Raw genomic sequence first — 27691 nt, 5'->3', positions numbered from 1 at the left:
GTGCGTAGGATCTGCTCAATTCTCCAAAAGAGACAGAAAGCATGTGGGGAAGGTGAAAATCACAGGATCATCACCCAATTCAGATCTTGGGTTTCTTTGTTTGACTTTATTGCTTAAGGGTCTCCAAGGTCCAGGTGCAGAAGAAATGGGAATATGGAGCCTGGTGTTTTCTTGAGAAATGATTGGGAAGTGCTGTGAAAATTAGATTTCAGTGTCTACTTCCAAAATTAATATCAACTAGGAGAGAAAACTTGGTTCTCTGATGAGGACTGAAGAGAGTCAAATATATTTTTTAATCGACACATTTTCTATTATTATATACATATAAAGAGGATGAGTAATATGCCATATCAGATGGTGTATTCAAACTGTCAGAATCAGGGCTGAAGCGTGAGTAACTTTCCAGAGAGATTTAAGCAGTGGAAAGTGGCAGTAACCAGCCATAAATTTATCTACTACCCAGGCATCCCTGTAAATCTTGGAGGAACAAAAAAGTCCCTCCCAAATTACAAGGGGGGACATTTCTAGAAGAAAGGACGGGGACCAATCATTTCAATGTCACTGAAAAACCAAATGTCTACACACTGCCTGGGTGTGTGCACTCAGTAGCACTGGGGTCAGCCATGGACCTGGGAGATGATGAATGATGACTTCTGAGCACCTTTCCAAATCTCAGGAGAACTTTAAGGCGTTACAGCCCTCACTAGCAAAGTCAAGTTTTGCTTTGGCATCCGAGAACATGGAAAGAGGAAGCCCTCCATTACTGGGACCAGTACCGTAGGTCTCAAGCTGGATGGGATGTGTCTATATTGCAGTGTAGAGGAAAGTTACAGGCATACCTCATAGATATTGTGGGTTTGGTTCCAGACCACCACAATGAAATGAATATTGTAATAAAGCAAGGCACACAAATTTCTTGGTTTCCCAGTGCATATGAAAGTTCTGTTTACATTATACTATAGTCTATTAAATGTGCAAAAGCATATCTAAATATTATTATATCTAAATATTATATATATATATATATATATATATATATATATATATATATATATAATAAGATACTTTATTCCTAAAACATGCTAACCATCATCTGAACCTTCAGTGAGTGGTAATCTTTTAGTTGGCAGTTGTCACAAATCTTCAATGTGTACAAAACACAATTGACCTGTGAAGTGCAATCAAATGAGTTGTGCTGTACTGGCATTGGATGGCCCTGAATCTGCTCACACCTCTGTGTCGCCATCTCAGCATCTTTAAAGTGAGCAGGTGACTAGCTTTCTGGGGTCAATTCCAACACTACCATTTCATGTCATCCATGATGGGTTTCTCTACGAGATGGGAATTCTTCAATGGGGAAACACATGTATCTTGAGGTTTTCGATGACAATGGATTTATACAATTCCACCTTTAAAAAAAAAAAAAAAACCTCCGTTTTTATCTCCCACTAAACTCTCTTGAGCTATAAAGGGGTTTTATCAAGTTTGATAATTTGGTGTATGAGAGAAGAGTTTATTTCATTAATACAGTACCCTCTATTGCTGGCACCACACTTTACTTTTCTTTTTCCCCCAAAAGGTGACTTTTGAGAAGCAATCCAGAAGGTGTATTAGGAAATAGGCATTGTGGCCAGGAGAGAACTTACTTGCAGCTTAAACATATGAAAATAAGGTAGCTCCTAGGAACAGAAGAAGTATTGTGAAATATATGTGTAATTATGCCCAAGATATAGACGCACATTTATAAATAATAAAATTGAAGGGTTTGAGAAGTAGGAAGGACTGTTTGCAGTAGCAGGAGCATCTCAGCAGCCAGGCAGAGAGATAACATGGAGACCTGGGCCAGGCTTAGTCATACTGCCTGACTCTCAGGGTTGATTCTCCCAGGAAAGACCTGAAGGAGCTGCTGACATTTCTCTTCAAAGAATCAATGAATCTTTGTTTCCTTCAGCCTGCTCATTTGACCTTATTTAGTTTTGAAACAGAGAAGAAGGAAATAAAGAATGAGACCAGTGGGGTGGGGTGGGGGTACGCAGAAAGAACAGAGAGGGAGGTGTTGTGCTGTTGACGCCACAGATAAGATCATCACCCGGGATGTTATGGTTTGCTTGCTGTAGTCTTATTTGTTTCTGCTTCTCATTTCACATTCTCGCCCTGATGTAATAAGTCACCATCTTCCCAGCCATCATCCTCGTATTGACAAGCAAATGTCACCCATGTTTGATTGACATCCATTGCTCCTGAATGCAAAAGTATGATTTACGAATCAATTCTACTTGTTTATTTCAAGCTGTTCTTGTGTGTCTTGTGTATGTGTTCCTGGGATAACTTGCTTAATATCTACTCGGGGGGCTTTCCATTAATATTATAAACCCAGGCTCTTCTGTCTCCTGCACTCCCACTGCAAATGTGGCTCTTCTTTCTCATATTTTTTCTACTTCCCCCATCCCCCAACATACAGGTAGGAAATGGGCTATGGAGCTTATAGGACTTGCCACATCTTAGGAAAAGATCTTGTCCAGTACTTGGTAAATGTTGCTTGCTTTATCTTAAGACTTTTGAAGGCATTTTGACAAGCGATAATTTCTCATGCAGGCAGCACCTTTAAGTAAATGCAACCTGAGGTCAATGGCTGTAGCTCCTGAAAGCTTGCTAGAATGTTAAGCCTGGAAGTGGAGTGCAGATGTGTACATTCACCACTTATAGCATTTGTAAAAAGAACTATACTCCTCCCCTTATGCGTTGGGCATTTTCATTTAAAATCATGGAACTATCCTTTGGCTTTCCAACACACCTTACTGCTCTCTGGATAACATCTTACTTCATTTTAGAAGGCTGGAGAGGAAAACCACAGGTTAAAAAAAAAATCCCATCTACCATCTGGAATATTCTAAAGGGCCTTCCTTATGTTAAAAGTGGCATTTTGAAAAACACCTGAAGCACTGATTGTGGGTGAGCCTGTAGAGAAATATTGTCAACCAAGCCACCCTCCTTTCAACCTTCTCCACCTTCCAACTGGCGCTGCTGGCAGTGGGGACATAGGGGACTTAGGTGTGACCCTTGTGTTCTGAAGGCTACTGCACATTTGTCTCCCCCCTGCCCCCCCATGTATGTCTAGAGAGAGCGCTGCCATCGCCTGGGTTCAGCAAGGGAGTAGTCAGGATCTCACTGTTCATCCATTTGCAGAGAGGGAAAAAAGAGAGAGAGAGAAAAAGAGAGAGAGGCCGAAAAAAAAAAAATCCCACATTGTCAGAGTAATGCCAAACTCCGTCTGAGTGGGATGAGCAGAGCAGATGCTGCAATGAGATGCCAAAGCGGCTCCCCTTCCTCTGTGCCTTGGGTGCCTATAAATTGCTCCGGCGCGCGTTTTCAGCCTCCTCTTCTCCTGGCAGGTGGTACCCAGGCAGAATTCTGCGTTCAGTCTCGCTCTCGCTCGGTTCCCGGCCGTGAGGCACTCGCCGCTGCTCGCTAGCTCCTCCGCTCCAGCCCGGGGTCTCCCAGAGCTACCCTGTGCGCTGCTCCACGCATGGGGGTGGCTGGCCCCAGCTTGCGCCTCCCGTGCGGGTCTTTGGGGGTGCGCGTCTATTAGAGTTGTGGTGGTTGCAAAGGAGGAAGAAAAAAAAAAGGCAGAGGAAGGGCCAACAGAGCGAGGGAAAGAAGAGGAGAAGGAAGCAGAAAAAGGCAACTTCAGACGGAAAGTTGGTGCGAACTGGCGCAGTCTGCAAAAACCGAAAAGTCGATCGCAGGCGGCGGCATAAAAGTGTGAGCGGCCCGAGTGAGCGCTAGAGGTGGCTGCTGGCTTTGCCCTCCTGGTGGTGGGTGGCCACCGGGAGCCACAGGTGCGAAGGGGCTCCTGGGCTCCCAGGAGGCGAGAGGGTGCCCTGCGCACCCCTCCCCCAGCCTCCACCCCCAGCTTGGGACTTCAGATCAAGTCACTTGGCATTCGAGCTCCCTCCCCAGCCGCAGCCTCAGAGGGGGGAGCAGGAGCAGCTGAGGAGCGGCCAGCGCGCACCCGCCCAGGGGAGTTGGGGTTCGCAGGGGGTTGTTTTCGGCTCTGAAGAGGTCCCCGCCCAACCTTCAAAATTTTGTCCAAAAGCAGACAAGAGGATCGCCCCGCGCTGAGCCGGCTGGTGGGCAGCAGGAGGCGCCTGATCGCCGCCGGGGCGCTGGGGGTGGTGATGGTGCTGCTCTTGGTCATCCTCATCCCGGTGCTGGTGAGCTCTGCCGGCACGTCGGCGCACTATGAGATGCTGGGCACCTGCCGCATGGTCTGCGACCCCTACGGGGGCACCAAGGCGCCCAGCACCGCCGCCACTCCGGACCGCGGCCTCATGCAGTCCCTGCCCACCTTCATCCAGGGCCCCAAAGGCGAGGCCGGCAGGCCCGGGAAGGCGGGCCCACGTGGGCCCCCCGGTGAGCCCGGGCCACCGGGCCCCGTGGGTCCCCCGGGCGAGAAGGGCGAGCCCGGCCGCCAAGGCCTGCCGGGCCCGCCCGGGGCGCCCGGCCTGAACGCAGCCGGGGCCATCAGCGCTGCCACCTACAGCACGGTGCCTAAGATCGCCTTCTACGCCGGCCTCAAGCGGCAGCACGAAGGCTATGAGGTGCTCAAGTTCGACGACGTGGTCACCAACCTCGGTAACCACTACGATCCCACCACGGGCAAGTTCACCTGCTCTATCCCGGGCATCTACTTCTTCACCTACCACGTCCTGATGCGAGGAGGGGATGGCACCAGCATGTGGGCTGATCTCTGCAAAAACAACCAGGTGAGTGCGGGCAGGCACGGGGAGGGCGGGGAAGGAACGCGGGAAGGTGCAGGCGAGAGGGAGGAGACCCCGGAAATGGGGTGGGAGCCCTGGGAGGAAGGGCGCGGCAGCCGGGCTCCCGGGAGCGCTGTGAAGGCGGACGCTGTTCCACCCTGGGGAGGCGGAGGTCCTAAGCCAGAGAGGGTTCCCTGCGCCCAGAGAGGGCGGCTCCGAGGCGAGGACCTAAATTCGTGCAAGCGAGGAAGAGCTAGACCCTTCAGGGACCAGAAGCCAGGAGCTAGGTCCCCTGCACAGTTTGTGTGCGTGGAAGTCCAAGAGCAGCAGGAAGCTACCCCGGCTGTGGGCTCCTCAACAGCTTAGAGAGGCTCAGAAGCTTTGGCGGGAATGGGAGTGTCCGGAACGGGCGTGCCAGGGCAACACACCCAAACCCCGGGGAGAAAGACAAGGGCTCCAGGGAGAAAGAAAGGCCCCGAAGGAGCGAGTCCAAGCAGGACCTTGGCACCTGCAGTCACATGGTCCCAGCAGTGTCTCAGAGCTGGAAACCCACGGAGAGTCAAATTCAGGGCACAAACTCCGGTTCAGTTTTCAGCGGAAGAAGAAGGGGGAAAGGTAAAGAGTGCTGATGACAAAGGGGAAAGTTGACGCTCACGAGTTTACACCCTAAAACAGGCTCCCAAACACAGAACTCAAACTTCGCTTACTGGAGTAGGTTCTAGGACGCACAGGCAGGTGGCAAGGAGGGCAAGAAGCCGAGCCCAGCCCTGCGGGTAGGGCCTCAGGGCCAGTGAGCCCCAGGGTGCCTGAGTGAGAGCGCCAGCTTTCGCTCGCACACCCGGCAGCGGCCTCGGCCTTGACTATGAAATAGCCTCAGATTAGCCCCGGGCCAGGAGGTTTTGCCCTCTTGAGCTAGTCAGTGCTGCCACAAGTGCCACAGGGCTACAGTTTTATGCAGGGGACCCTTTCCTGTTTGCTTGAAAAACTCGCGGTCATTGCAAAACCAAGGTGTGTGATTTCTTAGAAGAGGAAAATAATATTTGTAACTGCCTAAAAGTGTAATTTGACCCTCTGCACACCCTGAATCAGCAGCCTCTGGAGGCAGAGTTCTTGTAGCCTGAAGTCTGGAGTCTAGGCTGAGTTCTTGGGCTGGAACTTTGCTTACTGGGTAGCACAGGCGCGGCCCTCCCCCTGCCATTGCCAACTTTAATTTAACGGGCTCTTGGGCTTCAGGTCACTAGCCCCTTGAATTCACAACTTTTTAGCTAGAACATGGGTTTTTATTAAGCCGTATTAAAGCTGGATTTCTTCCAAAGACTTAATTCAGTGTCAGAATTCTTTGAAAAGGGAAAGACAAGTATTTTGAATGTACGAGAGCAAGAAAGGACAAAAAAATCCTGTCCTGTCCCTTCTCCTTGCTACCACACCTTCCTTCTAAAGAAATTTAGAAGTAGTAAGTCCTCAGGAATCGTGGAACAAAAGAGGAAAAGTGGCCACCAGGAGGCACTGATAGGGTTGTTTATTACAGTTATTATGCATGAAAATAATATTAAGATAAATAAAAATTAGTCACAGAGCACTGGGATAGTTATAGGTAAATGGATAAAAAGGGTATGACTCACTGTACCAATATAGAGCTATTGTGTCACACTTACAAAATGGTTTATGAACAGCCCCTCAGTAGGCAGCGATGAGGCGCCCATTTATTTACAAATTGGCTCTCTTCTGACTCAAAGGTTAGGTCTGGAAAATACTGTCACCCTGAAAAGATTGTTTTTTGAGGTATTCATTAAAATGGAATAAGATTCGAGTTTTATCAGCCAATGTAGAAACGTGCTCACATCTTTAAATATCTAGAAATTACAGTTGCATGAAAAAACCCAGGGAACAATACATTTAAATTAGTTTAAACATTGATGTCTAGACTGCTAAGCCCAGGTATGTTCCATTGATTCCGAGATCCCCATCCCACATATGTGTTCTGTGTGCATTTTGTTTTTAAATGAGCTCATTGTTTGGAGTGTAGACTGCTCCTTTGTATCATCCCAGCCTGTACATTCTTTGAGGATCAGGAAAAAAGAACAAGGCAGAATATCTGACCTTAAATGAGTAATGCTTTCCATTGGCATTCTTAATCTGCTGCTCTGCAAAGGTGTGCAACAAGTAATTCAGAAAAAATAAATATAGTAGCAAACAGTATATTTTCAAGTTCCCCCGTAGGCTATTTGGGGGAATGGTTATTACAATCTTACTATTAAGGAATTTTATCTCTAGTATAGAACCATTTTGTAGAGTCTGGTCTGCAGGCAGTTGCAAAGGAGAAATCTTATAAAAATCTTTCTTTATTACTATTAACTAAATAGTTTATCCTTGATTTTCAATTATGCTCTTCTCTCATCACTTCTTAGAATGGCAGTTTCCCCCTCTGAGCTGACCTAATTTGTTTTCATAAAACAGAAACTCAGAGATCCATGTCAGTGGAATACTCTGTGGTTTAAGTGGATTTGAGAAGCACAAAAATTAAACTAAAAATGCAGTTCACTCTAGAATAGAGGAATGCTTTTGGACAGTTACCGTATGAGGACCATTTTATTTATGCTTCGAGTTAACGCAGGATCACAGATGGAAACATCAAAGACCAGTAAATTAACATGATGCACCACTTAACCTTTTGTTTATGATTCCACAGAAGTACAATGAAAATGAAATTATGAGCACATCAGTAGCAATTAATTCAATTAGCAAATGTTACCATAAATATTGTCTCTAATGATAAACCCTCACTAATATGATAATGCTAAAGCTACACAACTTATTACATTGTCACAAACACATCACTGAAAGCAATGTGGTTCTCAAATTCCTCATGAAACCATCAACCTAAATTTAATCTTACCATTTGCTGACAGCCCATGATAGTGCATCTGAAAGGTAAAAACTGGACTCAAATAGCCTTACCTAGAAACAGGAAACATTTTTAATGTGTTTGTATACTTTTAGCAGAAAACCTGAATAAAAAATATTGCTATTGGAATACAGTCACTGTAAACTACGATAATAAGCCACTATAAAAAAAAAAACCTAAAACTAGCTCAAGATTAGAACTATATAACAATTAAAGACCAATTTTTACTCTAAGAATGTATTAGTTATAGCACCAGTGAACAAGAGATACAAGTATATTGTAAACAGTGAATAGTTTGTAGGTTGATATTCTTTTGTTAGCAAGATGAGTAAAATGTCAAATTCATTATCTTTTTAGGGGCCATGAAACATGCACTAAAGATCAAGCAGAATCTAAATACTTAACTTATGATATGAAAAGATACTGGCATACATTTAGGTAGAAATGGGTATATCGAGCTAAGGAAAGGATGCTTCGTATTTCCAGAGAAAACACTGAAATCAGTGTACACGCAGGAACCTGAAAATAGCCTCCAGGGTGGTTGCGTTACCTCCCTCAATAGTTTGATGGCTTAAAGGGAGAATCATTGGAAGTCAGTGAGCTGGAGACTAGAGCTTGAAATTTCAAGTTCTATTATACTTTTAGAGTATGAGCAGGTGAGCAGGCATACCAAAGTCATGCAAAGTATACTGGAATATGGCAGGTATTTAATGAGGAAAGTCTTACGGTACAGTATAGGTAAAAATCTTAGAGAATCACTTTCATTGAAAAGCAATCACACTGGCTTTATCCAACAAAGGAAGTGAAAACCGTAAGGGAAACTTCCAGTCTGTGGGATCCCACTAATGCCATTTACAGGTTTTTGTGGTTACCACTACTGAACAGAAATGGTGATATTGCCATGGGTTTGTGGTTATACCCTACAGAATAAAGACTACATTATACATATTTTTAAGATTATTGTCTCTAAATCAAGTGATTTTAATGAGTCCTTGTCTTCAAATGCCTTCATATAGAAAACAGTGTTAAAACATAATACCCATAGAATATATACTAAATGCCTAAAGCACTAAATAAAATGTGTCTGGTTTATTAATAATAGCTGAAAATATATTATGGATTGATGATATTTTGCTAATATGACTAATTATTATTTTGTATTTAAATTGTTCTCACCCATTAAAAATCCACACATAAAAAAATGTATCAGGTCAAAATAGCACTGGCTTCCTTGTTGATTTTTTTCCCCCTGGGAATTAATGACTAAATGAAATTTAATGAATCAAAGCACTCAACTCCTACAAATTGTGATTAACTCCTAGGAAATATCATGACATGAAATTGTATTATTACTTAATAGTCAAAAAAGATCAGCTCACTAAATTGGTGTATACATTTGAGTCAGTGCTTCTGAATGTAATTGAATGGTATATTGCTTTTATTATATTAGTGTCAATTAGCCCAGTGTTAAACAATGCTAAATCCTGTAAGTCCTTTTCTCCTTTTGCTATATGATATCCAAAAAGAAATTTTTAAAATGCTACTCAAATTACTTGACAAGTTCAGCAGTGTCAAAGAGCCTTCTCCTTTTTTAACATCTCAGCATTAATGTGAGAACATACCACATGAAACTTTAATTTGAAAACCTATCATTTACATTTTGAAAGACATGCATGGAAATTCTTGACTTATGTCTCATTTCCCTCATTTTGCCAAGTGATAAAATCTGGCATATTGTACCCCAACTCATGCATTATTACATAGTGCAGGTTTATAAAACCACTAAATCACTTGCTATGTTATTCAGGGAAATATCATTAGACGGGAACAGAAACAAGCCACAAACTAGAAGATATTTTACTGAAATAAATCAAATACAAGTCTGCCTACTGGCAAGTTTTTTCCAAGGCAGAATCAAAATACAGCTACATGGACATGAAGCCTAATTTGAGTTGAGGATATGACAGAATGTCCACGTTACTTGATATGATAGGCAATTTGACTGTTTGCAAATGTCTATCAACTCACTAATGAGATCACAGGCTCAACATGAGTGGATTTATAAGCAAGCTCCATCTTCAGAGCAAACCCCACATTTAGAACACTGAAATATAAAAGGGTGTTCAATGACATCATTCAAAACTTCTAGCAATTGGAGAGACCTCAAATCATGGAAATTTAGCTCCTTCTATAACTTTTAGATATGTTGAAATTAGGTTATTTAAGTGCACACATCACAATTAAGTGATAAAAAGGCACAGATAAGAAAAAAAAAACCTCTAAAAAATTGGGTGACATAGCTAAAGATGTTTAAATAAGTTAACCTATAGTAAAAGGGGCTTTACTTGAATGAGATTTTGAAAGCCCCAAATCAAAAGGCTTTCTTCCTCCTATGTAGCAGAGTTAGAGTAGTGCTATTTCTCTGAGTCTGTACCTACTGTGGGTCTCAATCTTCCAATAACGTGAGGACTACCTGAAGTTTCGATTGAAGTTATATATTCATCAACACCTGGTTAGAATATTGCTATTTGGCTTAAATTAAAATGCAAAAAAGTTTTTACTATAATATTATTTCCACTGAATGAAGGGACTGTGTATAGAGATGCAGGCAGTAGGACAAGTAGTGATTTAGGAAGAGAATACATTGATAGGCATTGTTTATAATATATCATATGAGGAGACTGCTGGCAAGATCCTCACAAAAGCACTATTTTCTCCTTTCCACTCCCCCTTTCCAATAACAGTTGAAACGGTTACAGAAATGTCCTTGCAGAGCTCTGAGGCCGAGGACTGTTTTGTGCTCAATTCTGGGCGATGGCAGCGCATCGGCTTCTGCTGCTGTGTGACTGGCAAAGAAGAAAACTTGAGAATGCTCTCTGACAGCTTCTAATTCTCATCTCTTCCACGTAGGTGCGTGCCAGTGCGATTGCCCAGGACGCTGATCAGAATTACGACTACGCCAGCAACAGCGTGGTCCTCCATTTGGAGCCAGGAGATGAAGTCTACATCAAATTAGATGGCGGGAAAGCCCACGGAGGAAACAACAACAAATACAGCACATTTTCTGGATTTATTATTTACGCTGACTGATAGTGCAGACACTAAGCTTAGGATTCTGAGTTTGGACACTGGATTCGTGTGGCTAACGTCAGTGCATCAAGGATCCCAGGGGAATGCCAGTTGTGGGGCACCTCAGTTGTGTATATGTGGGGCATTCCAAGGCTACCTGACTCACATCTGTATACTCAGAAACACTATGTAACAAAACAAAAAATATTAAAAGCAAGATAAACAGATGTGTGATCCACTACCGCCAAAGCAAATACTCCTTATTGTAAGTGTCCATGTGAATGAAATCCTATATAGATCACAAATTTTTATAGAAAAATCTAAGACACTGAATTATTTCTTCAATATATACGATCCTTTGGTGTACCGTGATCCTGCTGCTCTACCCATGTCAGCTTTGGTTCTTGTGAGTGTACCTACTTATTATACTTGGAGTCCGACATCCATAGTGTGTGGGAGAGGAATGATTTTACCCTGCAGAAGGTCTAACTGAAATGATGCTGCTTGTCCCCAAAGAAATGGTTTGCCTTGTACTCTTGTTAACTTTAGAGCTAGACCTGGGAAGGATTCAACTTCAAGCCTTAACCTGGAATTTTCTGGATGTGAGGGAATTCCCAAGCCTGTGCTCATTTTCCCGTTTTCTTTTTCTTAGGAACTTTCTTTTCTCTCTTTTCTGGTGATAATCTTTAACAACGGAGGTTGAAATTGTATCATAGGATTACCCTATATAAGTGTGAGAACGTGTAATTATGTACGGTATTTAGAAAATCCCCTATGTGTCCATTTTGTCCATAGAATGCATTTAGATCTACTTGGGAAGTCAGAGAAATTTATTCTGTAGTGTTAAATCAGGCTGAAGCTTTTGCCTTCTTTGGAACAGAAGATTATTCATAACCCAATGCACAGAGGTTTAATTTGAGCTACTGCATGAATCACCAAGAGGACACTAAGTTAGGCCTTCAAATAGTTACTTACTGTACGCTGTGGCCTAAGGTTATTCCAAAACAAACAATTTCACATACAACCAGTATGACAACAAAGTGTATATATTTTATACAAATACTTGCTAAATGTATGTGTGTGTGCATATATATGTACACACATACACACACATATACACATATATATGTTAGATGAAATATAATATATATATGGCTTCAGCCCATAGGCACAGTGGCTGGTGCAGCCTCAAAAATTTAATTTAAATAAAAATGTACGTGTACACACACATACCAACACACACGAATTATTTGATTTTGGATTGAAATATATTTTGGATGACAAAAAATATAGAGGATAGCAAAATTATTTAAATGACTTCTCTTTTAAGAGTTATCCAGAAAATTAAATTTTATTAGGTTAAAATGCTCTATACATCACATGTCTATAAATTAAGCCTATGGCTTCTCTATTACCCTCTGCCAATCAATACTTTTCACTGCATTCTGTGGCCGATGGTTAATATTAGAACTGCTGCAACGAAGTGGCTCTTCTTTCCAATGTTTATGAATTGTATGCATTTGAGTTTTCAATTTTTCCTTTTTTTTTTCTCAGGTGGATTGAAGCTGACAGTAAAGTAGATTTTGAGAGTAGTACTGCAAATCTGTTCTCTCTGGTTAAAATATACTGCCAAAAGTCATCTCTTTAAATCTAAGAAAAAAATTAAAAATGCATCTTGATAGATCCTAACTATCCGACAACTTCCACTATTACAATGAAAAATCTGTTCCCCTCTCCGCTGCCTTTGAAGACTCTTTGACAAGTAGATTTCAAAAACAGAGATTTAAAAATCTGCTTGTTTTAGTGGTGAAGGATATTTGCATTTTTTCATTTAAAAGAATTAGTCTGTTCTCCTGGCTCATTTCTCTTGGGTTCTTTCTGTTCTGATACACAGGAAGCTTGATCATCTTTGAGCCTCAGAAATATTTTTTATTTAGCAAACCTCACCTTTCCAAAAGAGTTATGCATGGTGTTCCCAACTGAAGGTCCTGTTTGCTTGGTTTAAATGCCTTTGTCTGAGTAACTGTCATGATTCATATGGTCAAAAACACTTAGCCCATTCACCAAGAATAATGACTAATTCTGTTTGGCCTTTCTAATATGTAAGATAACTCATAAAGGACTTGCAATGGACTTTTTTTCTATTCAACAGTATATACTTATTAAAGAAGAATTGATAACAAGGGTTTGGAGATTTTTTTTTTTTTTTTGAACAGCAGAGTGAAGATTCAGGCAAAAGATTAATTTATAAACAGCAGTGCACATCAATGGAGAGTTTTAACTAAGAGTTTGTAAAAAGGCTTTATTTACACAAAACATCAGGGCTGTATACCTTTTAAAGAGTAGGCCCTAGAATCAGACTGTCATTTCTAATACATACGACCTTTTCTTCAGATAAATAAGCATTATTTTCTCTGTTTAGGCCCAAAGAAAAACAAATAAAAGGTAAAGGAAATAAAGAGAATATATATATATATATATAAGGCAAACATTTTTCTTTTTTTGCATTATACATTATTAACTAAATTGTGGCCTTTGTTATTATAAATGTAATGATTCATTAAACTATATTATGTAATATATTTTGACTTTTATGATTGAATTTTTATAATTCAGTACTATATATGTGTCTGTGCCCCTTTATACAAATTTTTCAAAATACAACAAAATTTAGAGTAAAAATGGGTACCAGAAAGCCACAGGCAACACAATTGGTTTATTATAAGTATATATAGATGGGTGGACAGCATATAATTAACCTTCCACGATATGGGTAACATTGTGAATTAGTTGGTAATTGTCTTACAGTATCTGTTGGAAAAAAAAGTCTCAAAATTTAACTTCCCTTGCTGCAGAAGCTCTTTTAAAGTGCCATATTATTCATTAAACATTAATTAAAGAACAGCAGGATAATTAGTAGGATCATCAATATTACAAGAAACATTAGATTGCTCCAGAAGGGGGTAATTTAACTAGAAACACTTTAAATTTTCTCAAGTAGTGCAGCTGACAGATTAAGAAAACAAAACAAACTCTACTAAAGGGATATAGAGTGTAAATCATTGTTTGGAAATAGGTACTTCTGTATTTATTTTGTTAAGGCAAAGCAATAGGGCTCAGTGAGGCTCACTAACTCCCTAAAGGTGCAGATGTAATAGCCAGTTTCTGAGAAGGCAAAACTCCTAATTCTCATCAAAAGGAAATGATCCATCATTAGTCCTACTTAGCTCTGATTAATGTCTCACAGTGGGTTTGAAATCACTGAGACTGTTCTCGTTAAGCTTTATACACAAGGTGTGAATTCATAACCATCCTATTTGAAAGTTAGCCATTGCTTAGGGTTCTCTATTAGTATCTTATCAAGTGCGTTCTCGGTTATACCTCTGAGCAACATTTTAGGAACAATGTTGGTGAGTATGTGAGAATAGCCGTGACCTCCATATTTCATCAGCCGATGCTTCGTGTGTATGTCATGTGCCATCAGAATTCGATCTTCATAGCCCTCATCCACCAGAAGACGCACCCTGTGAATAAACGTTAACTCATTATACGGCATTTGTCTCACATTTACAATTCTCAAGGTGCTTTAAACTTCTTACTCATAAACCTATTGTGCTCGTCGTATGGCATGTGTACTGGGAGACCCTTAATAAATATTGTGTGTTGATGGTAAAGATATTACTGCATTGTGGTAGGAACCTGATCCTTATTCCATGCACACAGAAACTTGTAGCCTGTGATATTTTATAACAATGCCTGGCAATACTGCATAAAAGATAGCTTCTAACAGGAGGTGTCCATTTGAATGAATGGCCTTTCACTAAATAACTTTCTTCTGCATTTGCAGCCAGCTGTCCACTCTGAAATGCCTCTTGTAGTGGGCCCATTTTTCAGATCTCATTTTCTCTCCTTTTTTCCTAGCAAATAACATCCGTGACTATTTGTGATCAAAATGGGAAACAAAAGGAACCTTCATACAAGTGAAAAATTCTAGGAGTAAAGTCAGTTGGTTTGAAAGTGAAGGGCACACTGATAAGCTAGGCAGTCATTTTAAAAAGGTCAACAACAGTCCCTTTGTATTTTGAGCATTTGTCTCTTGAAGTCTATGGGAACTTTGACTTACTCTTGTAGCATTCAGTTGACCCATAAAAATTTCCATTTCAACAAGATTGTTGTACATAATGAGCTGTTCCTTTAAATTTAATGTCAGTTGACTAAAGGACTTTGCTATTGTCCAAACATCGAATCCTCTTTGCTTTGTTAAATGCTGTAATCTGTAGTGTACATCACCTCCGACAGCCACCATCTGTATATGTCTGGACTCTGGGCAGTGTCTGTCGTGACTTCCATGGGTCTCTGATGGCAGTGATGCAACTTGGAGACAGTGGCTCTTCTGTGGCATTTGCTAGATTGTCTTGTCAGACTCTAGATTCCCAAATGGATCTAGGTATCCTTTTTGCTTCTATAGTATTTCTTGGCATTTCTAGTGCATGAGTCATTTAATAGCTAGTATAGTAAGCAAAATGTGGGGCACTCCCTAAAAAACTCAAGCACAAAGCCCTGCCCTCTGAGAACATACATTTTAAAATAAATTATAAATTGAAGATTAGATCACGTGTTTTCAGGTCAAAGGGATACAGGTGCCGGAAAAGAAGACCCAACAAAGGCATTTTGTCTAAAACTCTGCATTCATGTCACATGCATCCCATGTGTGTCCCATAAGTACATGGAATGCTAATTGTGCCACCACAATTCTTTGCCTCCTTAAAATTTCTGTAATGTCCACATGTTCTGATGTGAAGTTACTTTTGGAACAAACTCTCCACCAGGAATTAACTAAGAGAGTTATGTGATCACTTATGAAGAAGAGAAAGAGTTGACTACATAGTACTGAAACTTATTGTGACAAAGCTTGCTCCACAACCAAAAAGGAGTATTACATTACAGGAAATTTTAGGGTACACTTTCCCCCTTATGTCTTCTGAGCATCCCCTCCAAGTTTTTGTCTCTTTTCTTTGAGGGTTAAAAAAAAGATATCTCGTTACTTACAGAGGCATATCATATGGATAAACAAATTCCTGAAGAAGGCCTTATGTCATAGCCTGAATTACAAAGTTATTGAATTGTGAAGTAGTATGGAAAGACGATAATGGGTAGGACACTCATTGGAAAATGGGAACCCTTAGAACTCATTAAGTCAAGAATCTGGAGACTAGTTGTCTCATGAGAAAGATAATGTTATATGGCTCTAGAAACAATTACATCCAGACTATCAAGAAAATTGCCTGGTCACTCCTAAAATGAACTCATCTGTCACGCTATGCCATTGAACGGAAGAACAGGAGTTCCAGAGATGCCGCCAGAAGGAAGGAACCACTACAGATGAGAAGACAAAAAATCATAGTAATTATAGAAATACAAATGAGTTAGTGTTTTGCAAACAAATATTAGAGAGAGACTGCAAAGTGTGAAAAGGAAGAGATATAATAAGATTTGAGAAATGGAGCATAAGATTGAAAACAGGTGTTAGACACAGAATTTCTGGTGCTGAAAACCAGAGGTAGGCAGACGCGTGCTTGTATATTATTGCACTTCAGAGCTTTAAGACCACTAGGGCTTAGGGAAGGACTGCCAATGAACGGTGGAAATGAAGTGCCCAAGAGGTGAGGAACACAGGCACTGGGACACACACAACCCAAAGGTCATTCAGTAACTACTGTGAGCTGACCTGAGTCAGACGATCTAACCCCTGGTTTTAATTTAAGGAAGATTAAGTATATATACATACATACACATATATATAGGTATACGTAAGCGCACATATATATATATACACACACACATAAACACATACACATATTATATATATATATATATATCCATACATCTAGAATGTTTACATTTGGTGCAATGAAATCTAACAAAATTAAATTCTTGTTCTTGAATTAATAACCAAAAGGAGCTGAGAACGAATAGTGGGGGAGCTGTTGGTCATCCTTCCCCCATATCGCCTGCATAGATTCCTTCTCTGCAGATCCCCTCTCTCTTATTCCAGAAGGTCTTGGAGCCTCGTGGAAGGCATAGGGGTACAAAAGATACACCTCACTGCCACAAAGGAAGCAGGTCCTGGGAGCTAACTTCCTGTTTCTAAGATGAATTATAAAACATGTGTTGGGGATATTCATCAGGAAATCATGGTTTTGAGATCATGAAAGATGATGAAAACCTACCATAGCACTCTATTTTAATTCCAGACAATACTCACCTGTGAATATGGCATAAGCTAGTAGGGCCCTAGGGAAAACTGCCTGCATTGAATGAGGCTTCTGGACAATAATTGGAATCATACAATTAAACAAAGAAATAATAAATCTATCAAACTGGTTTGAGTAGGAAAGAAGGAAGGAAGGACGGAAGGCAGGAAGGAAGGAAGGAAGGAAGGAAGGAAGGAAGGAAAGAAGGAAGGAAGGAAAGAAGGAAGGAAGGAAGGAAGGAAGGAAGGAAGGAAGGAAGGAAGGAAGGAAAGAAGGAAGGCAGGAAGGAAGGAAGGAAGGAAGGAAGGAAGGAAGGAAGGAAGGAAGGAAGGAAGAAGGAAGGAAGAGGAAGAAAGAAGGAAGGCAGGAAGGAAGGAAGGAAGGACGGAAGGCAGGAAGGAAGGAAGGAAGGAAGGAAGGAAGGAAGGAAGGAAAGAAGGAAGGAAGGAAGGAAGGAAGGAAGGAAAGAAGGAAGGAAGGAAAGAAGGAAGGAAGGAAGGAAGGAAGGAAGGAAGGAAAGAAGGAAGGAAGGAAGGAAGGAAGGAAGGAAAGAAGGAAGGCAGGAAGGAAGGAAGGAAGGACGGAAGGCAGGCAGGAAGGAAGGAAGGAAGGAAGGAAGGAAGGAAAGAAGGAAGGCAGGAAGGAAGGAAGGAAGGAAGGAAGGAAGGAAGGAAGGAAGGCAAAACAAAGAAAGAAAGACCTAGCTTCATTGGTCAGGACTTCAGAGCAGTTTGCTTATGTAGAGCTGAGTGTCCCCATTTTTACATAATTAGTGTAACGTTGATCAACTAGCTCTCTCTAATGAAAATAAACTGGCAGTATATTTTCCTGTGAGTGAGGTCATCGAGGGGAGCCAATACACAGGGACAGCGCAAGGCACACAGATATGAAGGTCGACTTCTCAGGGCAAAGATCCTCAGGCTGTCCCAGCTGTGGCCACAGCTCAAGTGCTTCCCCTCATCCCCAGGGTGCATATGTTCAATTATTGCTACTTGAGCCTCAGAGTTTCTGGACATCATTTCTCTACTCCAGTTGTGCTTCCTCCTTTCCTTTTCCACCAGTTTTCTACACTCATAACCATATTCTGGTCCTTGTTGTCATGGAGAACTTCCTCTCCGAAATGTCAATCTTCAGTTTCCCACTCTGACCACCAGTGAAATCTTTCTACTTTGTCACTCACCCTTTTCTACTATCTGTATTTATCCATTTCATTAAAGCTTCCGGTTATTTGGCCCTGCTGCATATTTTCCCATCTCTCTCTCTCTGTTTTCTTCCCTCCAGCTTGGACCTCATGACCTTCATGTCAACCCCTCCCTTATTCCCACGGCTTTGGACCATGTTTCAGACAGAATCTCAACCCCCGACCTCTCCAACTTTTCACTTTTTTGTTCCTACTCACAAAGCTTCTTTGCTCCTACTACCAAAATACAAAACATTTTTGAGAAAATAATCACCAAATCACGTGTGCCTTGGCCCCAATATGCAGCCATGCAGTCATGATCTCTAGTCTCCACTGGGTCTTCCACAGACAGTCCCTCGTCATATCTCTTTCATTCACTCGACATCCCTTTCCAGCCTACATCCTCCTCTGCAAGGTCCAGCCCTGCATCGACTCCTTTCTCAGGAGATGACTGTCTACTTCACGGGCATGTTAGAGAACATATGTATATAGAGGCTGTATATTCTCAGTTTCCTGTTCTTCCCATCCAGACATTTATCTGTATTCATCCCGTTACTTGCCTCTCCTCTTCTCATTTCAATGGAGAAAGTATCCCTCCTTTCAACCAACTTTCTATCTGCCTCCCAGATTCCACCTATTTGTCTTCTTAGGAGACTTGCTTTGTATCTCTTATCTCTCCAGATTTTTTAAAGTTAACATTGACTGACCACTTACCTATTCTGTACCAGACACTCAGCTAAAAACCTGGTATATTTGGTTTCAAATAAATTCTATAACAATGCTGTAGAATAGGTACCACTTACTTCCATGGATTCTCTCTCTCTCTCTCTCTCTCTCTCTCTCTCTCTCTGCTCTTGCTTTCAGCAACATAAACGTTGCTCAACTCCTAACAAAACCTTCCCTTGATCCTGTCTTGTCTTCTAGCTTTAACCCTACACCCCATTTCCCTTTACTGCCAAGCTTCTTGAAAGTAAAACCTCCACATTGTCTCTCTCTCATTGCCTACTTCTTCCTCAATCCTTTTCCACCAAGACTGCACTTACTGATTGTGAAATAAGAACCTGCTTATTGTGAAATCCAATGGATTCTTTTCAGTCTTTATCTCAGGTGTTATCCCACCTATTACAAGTGTTCAAGCCCTTCTGCTCTCAGCATTCTTCTTCACCAACTTCCATAAAAACGTGTTTCCCTGATATTCTTATCACTTTGCAAACTTCTCAACCTGTCCTTGAGTGACTGTTCCTATCCCTTCAACGTGTGTGTTCCCCAGGGCTCTGTCCTCATTCTCTTCTCTGAGTGATCTCATTTATTCCCACACTTCCAGCTATCACATACCAACCAACGATGTCTAGATTTACGTCTCAGTCCAAGTCTCGGCCCTAAGCTTCACACTCTTATCCAAGGGCCCCACTGGGTAGCAACACGGAGATATTCTCAAACTAAAGTCATTCTTGTCAATCTCAAGTCTCTTTCTCCTCCCAGGTTCCCTAACTTAGTTCAATCGATGTTCATATCACCATGGAACCAAGACAAACCCGGTAGCCATCTATCCTTGATTCCCCAAATCCTCCACTCGGTCACAGAGAATGACTTGTACAATTGTTTGCTTTCACCACATATTAGACAATTTCAAAAGGTTGGATTTTATATGATATTGGGTCTTTAGACATTATATTTACAACACGTAAGTTGCCATCAACCCTTTAGTGAATATTTTTAACAAAACATTTCAAAACCTCATTGTATGACATTATGACTTGAGCATGGTCAACCTGGGGAAGAAATTGCTTACTTCATTAGGGATAAGAAGAGGAAAATGTCGTTTGTTCTCTTATTGTCATGGCAGGGGTTGCGTGTTATCTGTGTTTCTTGTCAGCTAGCTGCCCATCTGCACTGAAGTCTCTGCTAAGCTTTTGCCAATTTAGGATGACTCATTTTCTTCTTGAAATAATATAGAGAGACTTTACTCCCTGCAACAGCGTTGATGTATTTTTTTCTGCAAGTCTCTGGTTCTGCCCGCTTATCGTTTTCTGAATCTTTGCTAATACCCACCCAGGTATGAACATCAAATGGGCTGGTAAAAGGGAACTATGAGAGATTTAATCATATTTACCTTCTAATTCTTTTATTGTCATCGGGCATGTCGATATCCGGGTTGAATTGGTAATGAAGGAGTTCGGTACCAAAGAGATCATATTCCAAGTAACAGCCAAATTGAGCAAACTCCAGTAGTTCCTTCTTATCAAGTATTGTCCTAGAGACAACAAGACAGATGTGTCATTATTATCGAGAGCCTCTTTTCCACACACTCAGATTAAACGTTTTCAACACATTATGCACTGAAACATAGTTTAAGTAACAGAACTTTTGAATTGGCTCTTACGATGTGACTAAAAAATATAAGTGCACTGTGTTACCAGAAATGAGAGAATTTACCCCTCCAAAAGGGAATTTCCCCTTTCAAAGTACTTGGGAACTATAGACATTTTAATGATGCTACCTACCATTACTCAAAAACAACTTTGTAATTCTTCTACAGAATTGTCTTCAGGATACGGTCCGTATGAGTTTGAAAATCCTTAGTGGGACTGCTGTGAACTGTGGAAACTATCCAAGACATCGGGCGTGGTGAATTAGGTGAGGAAGAGTAACCTGCATAAGACCTGAAGCTAAGGTAAGGTAACAGGGTCCTTTCTTGTGGAGATCATGACGTGGTTCTAAAATTCATTTCAAAGTCTGTGTGAATATCATTGCAATTTTTTTTAAAGGGGCGATACTCCGACAGACATTTCTGTTCTGGTGTGCTTATTTCTTTAAATACAATGCATTACTTTACAATGATTTTTGTGGATATCTTCTCATTTCAATCGAAGTCACAGTAAGAATGTCACTAGTTATGATGTAAAACTATGTAAATGAATGGGAAAGGAGAAAATTGTAAGTAAGTAGACAGTAAATAGCCAGAGGAGTGGAGTCTGGAGCAAGAGTAGATGATCTCAAGAAATTTCGATTATAACAAATAAAAAGGGATGCATTAAGTTAGCCCCCAAGATACCATGGTAGAAATAAAAAAGAAAGACAAAAAACACATTCTACCGAAAGACAACAAATCTGGAAACAATGTGAGGGGAAAATACACCCATTAGACATTGTGTAAAGGGAATTAAGGACCTAGAAAAAGGAAGTGATTATTTGGGAGCCAAGATTGGTCAGGAGAAGAGTTAGAATGTCAGACATTCATTGTCTTATTAAGCTTTAATCTGCTCTAATATACTATTACTTTGGCAACTCCATGATACGAGGATTAAAGCACTATTTTATGTCTATACATCTGCTTTTAAGAAACCAGAAGTATTTTCAAAGCCTTTCTTCCAAGCCATAGGAAGACCAATTAAGCCTTTGTGTGTCATGAGTGCAAGAGGTTTCTGCTGTCCTGAGATGCTTTCCGGGAGTTCACTATTGCCTTTCACTCCAAGCAATCGCATTGTAACTGGCTCCTTTTTATTCTATTCACCAATTTAGCATAACTTATAGCTCACAATGTTATTTTAGGCAGGGAAGCTAAAATATCTTTCCTTTATACTATAAAATACACATTAGTTCTGTGATATCTTCTATTAATACTACTCCTTTTCCATCTTCTTACCATGGAGACCATCTTTTGCCTCCAAAATTTCTAGGCTAAAAGTTTGTGTTTCTCTACTCGTATAGTAAACATATTCTGTTTTCCCCAATTAGCCATACTTAAAAACAAAATTTACACAATTAAAATAACATAAGGGGGAAGAGATGAGTTTAGTATTTTTCCTTTTGAGTCAATTCATTCAGTCTGTTAATTACCAATATAAGCAAGGTACTGGCAGATGGGCAGGGACTCAAGACGAGGAATGGTGGTACCAATAACAGGTTGGATAGACTCTTATTTATGCTCCTAATGCCTGTTTCCTTCAAGGCCTAAAGTCTTGAGACTAAGTTTCCTAAATGTGAAGTGATCTATCAAGGAATATATTCAATAAAAAGTACATGGTAAATGAAAAAAACATAGGAAAATCTTTGGTCTCAGATCCAACTGAAAACAATAAATAAAGTTGCTTATCATAATAACTGAACATGATGAGAACTTACTGTGTGTCTGCCAGCATGCTAAGTGCTTTATATAAATTTAGTATCTTACTTAATATTCCCACAATTCCATCACACTGTGATTCTACAGATGAGGAAACTGGGATTTAAGACATTAGATACTCGAGATAATCTGCTGAAGTATAAATTCATTTCAAGGCTAGAATCTACTCTCTTAACTATCATATACTATACGACTTCTTTCACTTAATATTTTGTACTCAAAAGATATTTTCCGTAATTGTATTGACTGTGCACATCATGTTTTTTCATTTTTATTTTGAAATTTAATTTCCTCCCCACCATACCCTCAAATTGAACTTTAAAAAATGGGAATTTACCATCAAAGGGGGTGATAAACCCCAACAGTAAGAAAGGATTACTTTGTGGAGGTCTGTAATTGCTAGTTCAGAGAGTAACCATCAGTTACTTCAGACAATGTGAATGACACTGTCAAAGGAGAAGGAACTATTAATCATGCCCAATGCTTACCTTCTTACTAGGAGCCTGGCAATGCTCTAAGCCTCTTACATACAAGGAGTAAGGGGCACATATTAACGGTCTTCTACCACCAGGTCAGACCTCTCTCCTGAAATCCAGTCTTGCATGTCTCTTTGCCTGCTTGTCATCTCCACTTGGGTGTCTAACAGACAGCTCAATTTCAACATGTCTCAAACTGAACCCCTCACCTGCCACCCTAAACCAGGCTTTCCAACACCCTTCCCTATCTCGGTTGATGGCAATTACCATCCATCCAGTTGCTCAGGCCCAAAACTTGTAATCACCCTTGACTGCTTGCTTTCTTTCATACTTCACATCTAGCCCCCAGGACAGACATTTGGCTTGACTTTCAAAGTACGAGCAGAATCCAGACAGGTCACCACCTCCCTGCCACCCTTCTGGTCCAAATCACCATCATCTCTTGCAGGATCCCTGCAATAGATTGCCAACTATTCTCCTCTCTTCTACGTTCCTTCTACTACAGTCTATTCAAATACAGCAACCAAAGTTTATCTTCATGCCCAAGTCAAATCAGGTCCCTGCTTTGCTCGGAACCCACCAATGGCTTCCCATCTCCCTCAGAGAAAAAGCCGAGGACTTCGAGTACTTGGTCTCTTTGGAGATGGTCTTACAACAGCCTCATCTAAAAGAGGAATGGGGAATGTGTAGGGATCCAGATCTCTAGATGTCAGTTATGTATAAATGCTACTTACACTATCAGTGTTATCTGAAGAATATCACCATAGGTAGAGGTATCTTTCTAGAGGAAGGCTAACAGATTCCATAAGATTTATCTACACATATGTTTCAAGAGTAACCCCTGGGAATTCTTATCCTGTGGAATGGCATATAGAAAGAAATGTGACTTTGAGGGAAACGGCCCCTCTGTAAAACACTTAAAAACTTTACAGTCATATGTAGGGGAGAAGATTTCTTCAGAAGAGAAGCAATTATTCTGCTTTTTGGACATTAGGAAAATGCAGTTAAAAAAAGGAGGCAGACAAATTTGCTATCATTAAGAATTACACACACACACACACACACACACACACATTTAAGTATTATTTTTTTACTGACATTTAGTCATATGACACCCTCTGGATAACTGAACATTAGTGTCTAGAAAATTAAGAAATGAATTCACTTAAATTCTCCGTACTGAACTACCAAATTGATGGGGAGAAAATAGTGTTAGTGATCATGCATATTTTTCATAGAGAAGTCCTGGAAAAGAAAAGAATTTGGAATTATATGTTAACGAGGGGTAGGAGGGGAGAAGCAGGTGAGGCAAGACTAGTAAAACCCTTAGTCATCACCAGGTATTGAGAGCAGCCCTCCCCATCTAATCCCTACAAACACTATATGAGGAAAGTATGATCGTCCCATTTTATAGATGAGGAAACTCTCAGAAAAGATAAGCAACTCAACTTCCAAAATGAGGAGTTGGGAACAAACCCAGATTGCGTTTGTCTTCAGAAGCTATGCTCTTAGATCGCTCTGCCCCTTTGGTGATGAGAGGATCCACCTACCCACCCACCGCCGTTCCATTCCTTCTCACCAGCACTTCCCCATGGAGAAATCCACCCCATTATAAAGACCTCTCGGAGCACCCTGCACCGTGAATGTCTAACAAGGTGACTTAACCACATGAAATTGGCATTCAGTTGGATGACTTCCAGGGACTGTCAAGGTGCGACTGAAGTTGCATTTATGCAAGTGACTTTTTTTTCACTTGGAGAAAGGATTGACCCCAGATGTCAGAATTGTACCGTGGGACAATGTACTCCACTTGACGTCTTTCAGATAAGGATTAAACAGAGGTCCTGCCCCTCCCAGGCATCAATGATCTCACAGCACTTCTCCTATGAGTGGAGGTGTCAACCTCAGCCCGTTCTGCTCATTCAATATTCTTTATCCATAATAATTATGTGCTTTCTTATTCCAATCTTCCCCAGGCTTTAAGGTAAGTATTTTTCACCTCTTGCCCTAAACAATCAGTGAGGTGATTGTGAGATGCAAAAGAGCCATTGCATTTCACACTGGAGAAAGTTCCTTCTTCAAGGTGGATGAAGTGATTGCAATGTCATTTGTAAAATATCCTGGGATTTCCCAGAAAGAAGAGAGATTTTTGTATGAAGTATTTTTTCTTGGCCTTCCTATTATATTATTTCTTCTGTTGCGTGTTTTGCACTTTTGCTCCTCATCTAATAAACAAATTCTCTCTATATAAAGAACAGGCATAAATTTATGACAAACATATTGCCCTTAGCTAAGAAAATGGTATCTAAAGTGATTTGGCTACCTTTATTTTCAGAATATGGTTATCATTTCCTAGTGTTTTCAGGCTGGCACTAAAAGGCAGGACAGTTGATTCTCTTTTTCATACCTCTTTATATTCTAGATCTTATCCAAGTGCTGAGGGGTTTAGTTTAATGTCAAAATGCACCCTGAGAGAGAGCAAGGAAGTCTGTGTGAAGTGATAACTTAGGCAAGGGTCTGCGGGTTATTTAGGTAGAAAGAACTAAGGAGCAGAGGAAAGGATGTGATTCGTGGGTGTGATCAAGAGGATAACAATGCCTTACATCTGTCTTGGGCTTTACGGTTTTAAAGAACTCTCAGACACATTATTTCATTTCATGCATCCCAACACACTCTCCTGAATGAATTCAGCAAACATCTACTCTCTTACACTGTTACCTACCATGTGCTCACCTCGGTGCTGGGAATACAGATACGAATAAGAAATGTAAAGTGCTGTCTGAAGGAACTTAAAGTCTAGGGAAGGAGATAGATATTTAAACTAACAATTGCCACTAAATGTGTTGAAGTCTTTTTATAGTACAAGTAAATACAAAGTATTATGAAATAATGAAAGGAGTGACTCATTTGAGGTGAGTCTTGAAGAAGACTATTCAGATAAAAGTTGGTGGCGTTCAAGTGTTGGGTGAGGGATGGACAATATTGAAAATAACCACCTGAGAGGCAGTAAAAGAGCTTGTTGTTCCTTAAGTAAGGTTGTAATTGTCAGAGCTAAAGTGCATGAGGGAAGAAGCATCATCCATTGCCCCAGCTATCCATCCATCCATCCATCCATCCATCCACCCATCCACCCATCCATCCGATATCCATCCATCCATTCACCCATTTCATCCATCTAATAAGAAGTTGTTGATCATCTACTTACCACGAGATATAAGCTAGAAAAACACAGACAAATAACACACAGTCCCATCCTTCAAGAATTGCAGTGTCAATGAGGGAAAAGAGACATGGAAACAAATAATTGCTTTGCAGACCTTACTCAGTATAATAATAAAAGCTCTACTAGGAATTGGGCTGGCACAAAAAAAGGAGATGGCAAACAGTGCTTGTCTTCTTCAGGAAAAGCTTTGTAGAGAATAAAACCTCTGATGAGCTGCATATTGAAGAAAGATTCTGTTGAGTAGACAAGGGAAAATGGGATATTCACAGCAGAGGGACTAACTTGTGTGAGAAGAAGCATGTGAGAACAATCAGCACAGAACACTCAAAGTCATGGTCAGTTTGGCGTTAGCCCGAATTTTGTGTGTGTATTAGAGACAATGGCAGATGAGGGGGAGGGATGGGTGTGGGATCAGAGAACCAAGATGTTTGGATTTTGTGCTGAGGATGAAGGGGAACAAATAAACGGCTGTAAATCGGGGTGGAGGGATGTAATCATATTTGCATTTGGAAAGCTCAAAATGGTGACAATGTGGAGACTAGATGAGGGAGTAAGGCTAAGGGAGTGGCTCCTGTTTGAAGACTACTACGATAGTGCAGGTGACAAACGAGGGCCTGAATTAAGTTGACAGCATAGGGATGGATAAGAGGGGTTGTATACTGAGCTCTTAGTGCGGCAGACAGGTCTTACCATGTGTGGGTGCAGGGGTGGGAGGAATCGAAGCTAACGTCTGGCTGGGTAATGCTGTTGTCAATGCGGAGAGCAGGGGAAGAGTAAGCCATGAGGCTCTGTCCCCATCCTGATAGCACTGGATAAGGAGAATTAAGCCTGTCTTGGGCAGTTGATTAGATATTGGCGTCATTAAATGATACCAAGAACGTGGGAGAAACAGGTTCTGAAACTCATAATGAACCGGTGAAATAATTATGCCACATCTTAACAGTATTCCATACATGAAGAAACTAAAGCTCGGGTCTTCTAAGTGATCAAGAACCCAGGTATTCCTACTCGTAGTCTAGTGCACTTTCCAGTATATTGCACTGTGACTTGGTTGCAGTTCATCTGCCATTCTTTATTTTTTTTAATTAAATTTATTGGGGTGATAATGGATAAGAAAATTATATAGGTTTCAAGTGTACATTTTTGTAATACATCATCTATCTATCGCATTGTGTGTTCACCACCCAGAGTCAGTTCTCCTTCTATCAGCCATTCTGACCTGTGAATTCCTGGGCCTAGAAGGGTGAGCAGTATGAGGGCAGCTCTAATTTGAGACCAGACTAGCAGAGCCTGAAACATGGAGAAACACAGAATATAGTCAATGCTAAAACTTATGAACTTGACCAAATACATTTTTTTAATTGACATTCAAATACACTAATAAATGGATGCTTACATACAACTGACTTATTCCAAACAATGTTGATTTTCAATGACTTATTATTATAAAAATGTATTGACACCCTTCACCACTGAATTCCTCAATATAAAACCAATGGATAGTTGTACAGTGTTATGGGGGGATTCTTTAATATTTTATGAGTTTTTCAACTACTTAAAAGATTTACTGAACTCACCTAGGACTATTCATGTAATAATCTAAAATGAATTTTAAAATATTTCTAATGCAATGTTCAGAAGAAATCAATACATAAGTTACTATAATTTAATAAAGTAAATGCTGATATAATTCTAAAA

General features: G+C 40.7%; 2 protein-coding genes across 4 annotated transcripts in view; one reads left to right on the top strand and one right to left on the bottom strand.

Moving 5' to 3' along the window:
- The first annotated feature begins 3379 nt into the window (after positions 1-3379).
- Positions 3380-13202, top strand: C1QL3 (complement C1q like 3). Its single transcript, XM_033100779.1, has 2 exons — positions 3380-4766; positions 10576-13202. The coding sequence occupies exons 1-2, from the start codon at positions 4179-4181 to the stop codon at positions 10753-10755; spliced, it is 768 nt and encodes a 255-aa protein (XP_032956670.1). The 5' UTR covers positions 3380-4178; the 3' UTR covers positions 10756-13202.
- A 29-nt stretch (positions 13203-13231) lies between these two features.
- Positions 13232-27691, bottom strand: part of PTER (phosphotriesterase related) — a 56044-nt gene continuing 41584 nt past the window's right edge. For all 3 annotated transcript variants that reach the window (XM_033100777.1, XM_033100775.1, XM_033100776.1), the window contains exons 4-5: positions 20282-20422; positions 13232-14258 (exon numbers count right to left, since the gene is read on the bottom strand). In XM_033100777.1, coding sequence (XP_032956668.1) covers positions 14048-14258; positions 20282-20422 — 352 coding nt within the window. In that variant the 3' untranslated portion in view covers positions 13232-14047. The remainder of the gene's footprint in view (positions 14259-20281; positions 20423-27691) is intronic.

The sequence above is a fragment of the Rhinolophus ferrumequinum genome (genome assembly GCF_004115265.2).
Source record: "Rhinolophus ferrumequinum isolate MPI-CBG mRhiFer1 chromosome 5 unlocalized genomic scaffold, mRhiFer1_v1.p scaffold_110_arrow_ctg1, whole genome shotgun sequence".
NCBI classification, from domain to species: Eukaryota; Metazoa; Chordata; class Mammalia; order Chiroptera; family Rhinolophidae; genus Rhinolophus; species Rhinolophus ferrumequinum.
Note: the sequence above shows the minus strand (reverse complement) of the source record. Positions and strands in the feature narration are given on the sequence as shown.

What these genes read in the sequence shown, in the direction of transcription:
- C1QL3 (XM_033100779.1), top strand. Translation starts at nt 4,179, where the DNA reads ATGGTGCTGCTCTTGGTCATCCTCATCCCGGTGCTGGTGAGCTCTGCC. An exon ending in ATCTCTGCAAAAACAACCAG is followed by an intron (nt 4,767 to 10,575) that starts GTGAGTGCGGGC and finishes TCTTCCACGTAG; the next exon opens with GTGCGTGCCAGTGCGATTGC.